The sequence below is a fragment of the Ciona intestinalis genome, unplaced genomic scaffold, assembly GCF_000224145.3.
Source record: "Ciona intestinalis unplaced genomic scaffold, KH HT000184.2, whole genome shotgun sequence".
NCBI lineage: Eukaryota > Metazoa > Chordata > Ascidiacea > Phlebobranchia > Cionidae > Ciona > Ciona intestinalis.
In genome coordinates, this window is record NW_004190506.2 from 329,433 (window position 1) to 338,476 (window position 9,044).

A 9,044-nucleotide genomic window follows, 5' to 3' on the forward strand; every position below is an offset into this window, starting at 1 on the left:
TTATTGTNNTATAATTAAAATTGAACCTTGATATTCGGAACTGTCACAATTTTTGGATTTTTAATAAAATATTGGATGGCATTGTTTGCAGTTCAATGCAGTTCAAAACATAGTTGTCAAAAACATGAAACCTAATTAATTAATATGGTGAATGCAATATAGTTCGGCACCATTTTTGTGTAGTCGGCTAATACTTTTGTGACAATAATTATTAAATTATATGAGGCAGTTAAATAGTAATAGTTGTAAAAACTTGACGGGTTCCATAAACTGTGTTTACTTTCATTTGAGATTTAATGACCAACCTTTCAGCACACATCAGATGAGAAATTAATGAGTGAAACGATATCATATATTGTCGCGATATTGTCTTCTTCCAACCCACAACTCACAAGCTGTGAGATCGACCTTAAACCTGAGAACTCCATGTTTTGGCTTCGAGGCCGTGGCTTCTTAAAATGGACTTTACCTGAAGATCTACCAGTGGCTTACCAGTGCCATGATACTCCATTAATACAGGTATAGGTGCAGTGTATTATGCTTGTAAATAAGCTAAATTATTGGTATTAATAGTTAACACAATAATAATAATATGTCAGGCAGAAAAAAAAGTAAATCAACTATACTTTTAAATATGCCAGTCCTTTGCAATGTATGTAGTGCATTTTGCATGTTTTATCTTGTTTTAAAGATGTTTTTATATTTATCCATTTCTTTCATTTTAATCTTCTCACCTTCTGTGTCTTCTATTAGATTCGAACATCTGAGCAACTTCCGGAGTTTACTTCTCGTCTTGAAGAGATGAGTTGTTCAGGAAGGATCCCAACTTTCCATACAACACCCCATGTATTCAGGAGGCCGCTTCTTAAATACAGAAACACTATTACTCCAGGTGGGGCATCACACCAAAGCTTAGTTATAGTTTTTAAGCTTTGATTAAACCCTTTTTACTAAATATATATACTAAATGAGTATTTTACAGAAAAAAATGAATCTCATGCATCTAGTTGTTTTTATAGCTGTCATGAGGCAGCACCCTGGGTGTTGGGGTAATGGGCAAAGTCTGTTTGGTTCCCTTTTATCCTGGTTTGCTTATCCCACTGCCCTTTTTTTATCTGCGAGGATAATGATTTATTTTTACTTGACTTTATATTTAGGCCACAGTTGGCCCATTACCTAGGGGGTACTAATGATTTCAAATTTTAGCTTGAGTATAAATACAATAATTTCTGTATCAGACATAAAATAATATAGTTATATGATAATGATTTTATTTGTCTTTTCATTATGTTACCAAAGCTTTACAATCATTTTAAACAAAAAGTCAGGGTATAGGAAGAAAACAACAGTTGTTAAATATCGTTGTTAAAATAATCCTTTATTGATTCCAGGTTATCGTCCCAATGGAGGAGACATCGACCCAAACTACCAACATGCATTAGATGCCGATAAGTTAGAGGAGTTAGCTCCTCCTATATATAACCCACATCCATATGGCCATACACAACTTTCATTACTTCCAATTCAGTAAGTTGTTTGTTTAAAACTTAACTGCTGGGGTGCTACATGTTCTTGTATAAGGCAAATGCTTCTTTCATTCTATTCCATATGGATGAGGTCCCATGGCGTTGCAAGCTGTGGGTCCTAGGATTTAGGCCAGGATTGGTCCATGGTTATTATTAATATCCTTGGTTTGTTTATCAACCATTGACTTTTAGATTTACCCAATGTTTTTTTTCAGTTACTCCAGAGATTGGTATAATGAAAATATGGAGCATTGTGACATCACAGATGAGATTGATGAGCATTTAAAGGGTCATGGTATCATGAGTGGATGGGTATGGACGGCTGCTCAAGCACATTATGCTGGGCATTGGATGGACAAGGATATAACTCAGCCATTTTGTTCACAGGTAATGCTTTAATAACATTTATTACAAATGTAACTTATTTACCCCGGGTGGCGGGCAACGACATTTGTTATAACACGGATGTTCTGTTTCATACACCTTGTGTCAGCTTACAAGTTACCACGTATGTAATTTATTTATTTTTGTGTGTTGGGCAACAAAAGTCGTTATAACAGGGATGTTCTGTTTCATACACTTTGTGCCAGCTTACGAGTTACCGTGTATGTTACTTTGTATTGTTAATGTTAAAGGGCTCTTCCTGCGTATTTGTTTTCATGATCCTAAAGGACTGCTGTTTTGTCCTGCAACACGGACATTTTGGTCTTGCAACACTTGCAAACTTTGTTCAATAATTAGGCATTTATGTTGCAGAATATTGTTACTGATGGACAATTCCTGTCATTCTTCTGCTACCAACTTAACACAATTGCAATCGACCCTGACAATGTTGATGAGAATCCATACAGAAACCTTTGCTATGGAAAAACTGATGTTAAGGTAAAACACTTGTTTTTACAATTTCAGGTATGCATCTACACACACTTTTGTATCTATTAGAAGTTTGACTTGAAAATATTAAACCTAAATGGCTTATTTGTCTGCTAGGTGTAGTGACCAAGCTTATTTTCTGTCTTTTCATTAAAATATTTCTAAATCTTCGCTACCGTATTCGAAAAGAGAAATAAAGTTGTTATTATTATCTTATCTGTGTGCTCTTGGGTTTTTTAAACCTGTCGCTCTGGCCGAGTGGTTAACGGGTTAGGTAGTTGTATTGTAACCAAAAGATGCCAAGTTCTGAACACCCCTACCATCGACACCAAATGTGTCATTGGGCAAGACAGTTAACTGATATATCATGTAAAATATATTCCATTAAAGTTTAATTTCCAATTTCTAAATCTGTTTAACTTATTAATGCTAATATCGTAGTTGAATCCCAGCTTTCCTTTCTATTTTAAATATACAAATCCTTTATTTTTAGTTATACGATATGTTTTATTAAATATAAAAACTCTTTGTTTTAGTTGTATGAAGAGAATACCGAAAACGGAGTCATAGAAATTAATGATGAAGCTTTAAAAATGCTTATCAAGTTTGTGTCGAATGGAAAGTCGATTCAAAATAATGTGGGAGCAACAGAAGAAGAAATTTTGGAGCATGATCGTAAATTAATAGTCCAAGAACCAGATATAGCAAAGTATGGTGGAACGTATATGTGCAAATAAATGTATTTTATTCCTAGCTTAGGGGACAGTATTTAAAGTTATAAAATGAGAGGTTTTGTTTCATTCACCTCAAGCTTTTTTACGAGTTACTATGTGTGTAACTTTGTGGGTGATTATTTTGTGTAGGGTTAACAATTTTCGAATTTTGACATTCCATTAGTGACCACTGGGTTCAATCAGATTAGAACTAGTTATGGCTGTATTTAAACAGCAATTATTTTTTCAGTCCTGAGTTGGAACATCAAATGCCAATTCATAAAGTCAGAACTGCAGAACTCAAAAGGTTGGCAAAGGAGAAACGAGAACAAGAGGATTATGAGAAATTACCTTACAGAAAGAAACTGACAAAAATGATCGGAATGAGCTAAATTAATAAAACACTTTATCCAATTCCGTGTGTCTTTTTTGTCAAGTGTATTCGTCAGCAAAATAGTCTACATGTCTTTTATTTATCCATTTGGTTACAATAAAAAGATGATTTATACTGTATAACAAAGAGAATAAAATTGGTTTCAAATGTCTTTGGTTTATAACATCATGCCTGGAGGAAAATGAATAAAAAGGAATCGGTTACAAAGCGTGGCATTTAAACGGTATAATGTTTATACACAAAATTTAAGAAAAGTATTTTGGTAGTTTGCACGCGTTTTGGCAAAGGAGAAAATGCTTTCCTGCGGTTTAATTTCACAACACACGCCTATTAGTAAAAGGGCATGTGCCGAAGTTACACGTGTTACTTCCACACTTGTTGTTTTTCTCGCAATAGAAAAGTGTCTGGCTGCGTTCGAAGAGTTAGAAATACAATGTTAGCCCATAGGTTGCAATATATGGCCCAACTTCCGTTTAAAACCCGTATTTAATAACGATATTAACGACAGGATATACCGGTATAGCAGTTTAAGTGATTCAAGTACTGTGTGTTGTATGTTTGTAGGTGTTACAGTATCAACGAAATAAGTGTACACATTGCGAATAGTAAAGGTTTATTAAAATGGATAAAACAGCAAGAACAAGGGACCTATTTCTAGCTCTGATCGCGTTAACGTTTATGTTCGCATTTGCCTCTTTGTATGTTCAAGTACCAGGTAAAAAAGAATCGATTTAATTAGCTAGCATTTTGGCTTTTATAATCTTACTGTATATGTTTCATCATTGATTTATTTGCAGTACTTTTTTATGTGTGTAAGTTAAATAAATATATGCAGGAAAAGGAGTGTTGTAATATACAAATCACAAATTTAGTGTGGACTATATATATTTCATACATTTTTTTTATTCGTTGGAACAACAGCAATTTCCCTTACACATATAGCCGCATAGATAGCAAAGACGAGCCTTGAACCCTGAAACTTTGGGTTAAAGGCGGGTGCCCTAACCACTGTGCACTGGTAATATATTTTTTACTACTATGCGCCACTTATATATATATATACAGGACAGTGGTTATATATTTTTTAATAGCCTGCTTATCTATTACAGGTCTTTATGGCAGAAATGGCATCAAACCGGTTCATAACTGGATGCAACAAATGATAAAAGAGAACAAGCAATCATCTCAAACTGCAGAGTCCTACTTTATGAAGGAACCAACTTTGTTATGGTTTATAAAACTTGAGCCTCACTTAGCTATGGAGCTACTTTGTATTTTAGGTTAGATTTTGTTTGTATTAAAATTTCGAAAAGTGCAGAGGGGCAATTACGAAATATTCTTATATAATTCTTCTATAATTCTTCTATCCTTTCTACCAAATATTCTTATAATATAATACAGTCTCCTATGCAAAAAACAGCTTGTTTCATGTCAACCAAAAGTGTCCTAAATTTTTTGCATTTTATAAAACACAACAATTTACCAAAAGGTATTGATAATACACCTACTGGTGCTGGTCATATTATCATACGATATGCCGTATATATACTTGGGCAAGACACTGAACTAACAATTCTCGAACCCAGTGACCACATTAGGATGTAGCACCTTGAGTGTTGGGGTAATAGGACAACTCCGGCCTAATCTCTGGTCAAATTATATGCCACACTTCAGGACCTCACGAATATTTAAATATAACACAGAGGTGTGTTAGTAGAGACTAGAAATTTAACTTATATCAATTATTAAAGTATTGCTTGTTTAGGTGTTCTGCTATCATTTGTATGTATGATATGGAAAAGAGTTCGTACAATGCCCACATACTTCTTGCTGTGGTTGTTCTATCTATCTGTGTACAAGGTTAGTCAAAGTTCTTTTGCAAAATAATTTCAAAATTTAGCACCTAAACATAATTATTAATTTGCCGAATAATCTTACAAATATATAATGAAAAATTTTTGCAAGTCCGTTGACTCTGCGTTTAGCCACAACGCTTTTATTTGACCTTTTTACTCAAGTGGTTTTAAAGACTGTCATTTTTCTGCTAATTCCTTTTCCTATTTGTTTTATTTAATTTTATCTTCGCTACTGTATTTAAAGAGAAATACAAACCTGTAAGAATTTTGTTCAGGTTGGAGATACTTTTCTTTGGTTTCAATGGGATATCCTGTTACTGGAGGTTGGTTTCTTATCAATACTGGTTGCTCCTCTATCTAATAAAAACTCTGATGCCAAAACAGAAGCCAAGTAAGATATACTTATTGAGTTCTTAAATCTAAAACAGGTCAGCAATTTATTTTGGTAATAAAGTTTGCCAGGAACAGCTGATTTAAACTTAATGAATGTAACTTGCTCACATGGCTGGATCCTCACATGGCTGGAAAAAACGACAGTCATTTTGGCACAGGTGTTCTGTTTCATACACCTCGAACTTACAAGTTACCACTTCTGTAGCTTTGCTTTTTATGTATATATGGCTGATACCTAACTATTAACTATAGTTTATGTTCAGTATCCACAAGGAGATACCATTCTGGTTGGTGAAGTGGCTGTTATTTCGTCTAATGTTCGCATCTGGAGTAGTTAAACTCACAAGCCAATGTCCTACTTGGTGGGGGCTGACAGGTACGCATATTTTTTTGGTCACACACACAAAAAAAATAACCAAAACAACCATCCATGTCGGCCATACAGAAAAACCACTATCATTACAAAGTTACTTATTTTTAAAAAATATGGCACCGTGTTATAACGGTTGTAATTGCCCTGCCATGTGAGAATTAATGTGTTATATTTTTTCAAGCTAAAATGTTAATTTGTTTATAAACTTTTTTTGTTTTACAGCATTAAACTACCATTACGAGTCACAGGTAAACTATTTTACATTTAATTTTAAACCCTTAACTTTTGTTGAATAATTTTTGTGTGCAGTGCATACCAACCCCACTAGCATGGTGGGCTCATCAACTACCAGATGCAGTTCAACAATTCTCAGTGATTGGGACTTATATTATTGAAATATGTTTACCATTCTTCTTCTTTGTACCATTGCGGCCGCTACGATTGTTTGCAGGTTATGCTCAGGTTAGATGTTGTTTTTATTTATCATTAATGCTTACTTTTCATTATAAGTCTAAATGCATATAACTTGTTTATGTAGTGGGCAACAACAGTGTTTGAGTATTTAAGTATTCTGTTCTCTGTATTTAATGTTTGTTGGGTTAAAGGACTCAATTTGGCTTATTGTCCGGACACCCAAAGTGCTGCCACAACCCATTAGTAAAACGAAACTATATTGAACACCAATAAAAATATTCAATAAGAACCTATGCGGACATATTAAATCTTTTTCTTAAAGTCATTTTTTAAACTTTTTTCCCAGATATTTCTAATGGTTGCCATTTACTTGACTGGCAATTACAACTTCTTCAACATTCTAACTGTTGTACTTTGTTTATCGTTATTTGATGATAACCATCTATCATTCTTATCCAGATGTTTGTCCTTCGAAAAGAAAGGTAATTGTTTTGGTTATCTATTCTATATGGGTGAGGTCCCACAGCATGGTATCCCATTGAACTTAGAATTTAGGCCAGGATTGGTCTATTACCCCAAAACTAACTAAATTTTTTGGGTAAATTTTCTCTTATGGTTATACTGTATTAAAATGTGAGGTCTTTTAAGGGATGTTTGGCGACATAGCATAGGTTAGCGGTTCAAGGCTCGACGCTGCCACCATTGTAATTGTTGCTAGAAATAAAAACTGCTCCAACCTAGTGATTTTCTTACACATCAAAATTAACACTATGTATAAAGAAAGTCAAAACTAATCTCCAAGAAACAATTAGTTTATATTTCTCTATTCTAGACAACAGAAATCCGCCACAAAATGAGGTGCAAGGAAACAAAATATGGAATATTCTCTATGTTTTGTTGAACCTCAGTATCTTCGCAACTTTCATATATGTGATGTCTACTCTGTTCACATACAATGGAAAGTTTAAACTAAGTAAGTTGTATACCAAAGTTTTCTTTTTCTGTTTAATCAATAAGCGTGTTTAAACAACTGTTGTTTTAGCGTTACTACTCATTTTTTGGCTTTTATAAACTTTCCGGTTTTCGTTATCATGGCCGAAGAGGCAAAATAAATTGTGTTCATTTATTTAAGTATTGTCAATACAAAGAATTAATAAATATTAGAAAGAATTTGTAACCTAAATCTATTTTTTAAATGTGAGTTTTTAATTTATTTCAAGCTTTCAACAAAGAAGAGTTCAACACCTTTGTGAAATGGTCGTTGCCAAGAATCATTTTTGCCGCTTCATTTTTATTTGTTCTTAGAACGCTTTATGTTTCCTCGAGGTAAAAACTGTTATTATCCCCATTATTTGTCCCAAGTGGTTAGGTGTTTGCATCATAACTGAGAAAACTATTGCCCACAAAGTTACATTCTTGCTAACTTGTGAGCTGGCACGAGGTGTATGAAACAAAACACCCGTGTTATAATAAAAACCTATTAATAAACAGACATGTTTCAGTATAGGATTCAAGATGTAAATATGAATGACAATTATAAATGATGTTGAAAGTGAACCCCGTTAGCATCAATACAAGCTTGGACCCTTTTTATTTTGTTTCTAAATGCCTCAATTATCTGCTCCCTTGGAATATTATTAGAACAGTTCACAATAACCTCCCGAAACTTTGTATATCAGAAATGCTTCACTCTACTTCCTATACACAGGGTGTTGGTTGGAAAAACACAAACTTTGTTCACTTTTGTCTCCAACCTCATCAAGCTGTCAATTATCATCTTGCCTTCAGTTTTTATTCTAACTGCTTCAATGGTAAGCCTATATGTATTTGGTTTATCTAAAACAGAAACCTTTGGTAGTCTATTCTATATGAATGAGGTCCTTGAGAACCAGGGATTTAGGCCAGTTTTGGTCCATTACCCAACATTGTATATGCACATTCTATTCTATATGGGTGTGGTTTTTGAGGACCTGGAATTTAAGCCAAATTTACCAATTACCCCAACACCCTTGTACGATCGAAAAATTTAAGTTCCTTGTTCTTATTCGGACTCCAGCGTCCCGCCCAAGTCTTGTTTTCTGTCCCGACTCTTGTCCCGCAGGCGAACAAGAATGTATGTGGTTTATCTGAAATTTTTTTAACCCATTGCATTATTCCTGTATATCTCAACATAGGTACCACTGTGTAGCTTGGAGCCTTCAGTTTCTCGTGAGTTGTCACCCATAGCCCATCGTTGGCACCGATCGAGTTCAACCTTTGATCTCACCCACTCGTACGGTCTCTTTAGAAGAATGACTGGGGTTGGTGGGAGGCCTGAGGTTGTTATTGAAGGAAGCAATTCATTGGAAGGACCATGGAAGGTGAGGGTTGAGTTGAATTGAATGTAACTTGTTTGCGTGGTGGAGACCAAAAAAAAACAGCCAGTATAACATTGTTGTTTTACTAAATGACGAGTTACTGCGTATGTAACTTTATAAGTGATTGATTTTTTTCCTGCATGGC

At 34.4% G+C, this 9,044-nt stretch overlaps 2 protein-coding genes across 2 annotated transcripts in view; both read left to right on the top strand.

The window, feature by feature from the left end:
* LOC100181661 (28S ribosomal protein S30, mitochondrial-like) overlaps positions 1–3,632 on the top strand; it is a 5,856-nt gene extending 2,224 nt beyond the window's left edge. The window contains exons 5-10 of the mRNA XM_026839297.1: positions 754–892; positions 1,392–1,527; positions 1,742–1,913; positions 2,283–2,408; positions 2,936–3,108; positions 3,363–3,632. Coding sequence (XP_026695098.1) covers positions 754–892; positions 1,392–1,527; positions 1,742–1,913; positions 2,283–2,408; positions 2,936–3,108; positions 3,363–3,504 — 888 coding nt within the window. The 3' untranslated portion in view covers positions 3,505–3,632. The remainder of the gene's footprint in view (positions 1–753; positions 893–1,391; positions 1,528–1,741; positions 1,914–2,282; positions 2,409–2,935; positions 3,109–3,362) is intronic.
* Positions 3,633–4,049: 417 nt separating this feature from the next.
* Positions 4,050–9,044, top strand: part of LOC100178519 (lipase maturation factor 2-like) — an 8,515-nt gene continuing 3,520 nt past the window's right edge. Inside the window, exons 1-12 of the mRNA XM_018816403.2 lie at positions 4,050–4,221; positions 4,616–4,786; positions 5,272–5,366; positions 5,638–5,753; positions 6,019–6,131; positions 6,351–6,376; positions 6,438–6,590; positions 6,889–7,024; positions 7,375–7,515; positions 7,763–7,868; positions 8,251–8,353; positions 8,717–8,902. Coding sequence (XP_018671948.1) covers positions 4,128–4,221; positions 4,616–4,786; positions 5,272–5,366; positions 5,638–5,753; positions 6,019–6,131; positions 6,351–6,376; positions 6,438–6,590; positions 6,889–7,024; positions 7,375–7,515; positions 7,763–7,868; positions 8,251–8,353; positions 8,717–8,902 — 1,440 coding nt within the window. The 5' untranslated portion in view covers positions 4,050–4,127. The remainder of the gene's footprint in view (positions 4,222–4,615; positions 4,787–5,271; positions 5,367–5,637; positions 5,754–6,018; positions 6,132–6,350; positions 6,377–6,437; positions 6,591–6,888; positions 7,025–7,374; positions 7,516–7,762; positions 7,869–8,250; positions 8,354–8,716; positions 8,903–9,044) is intronic.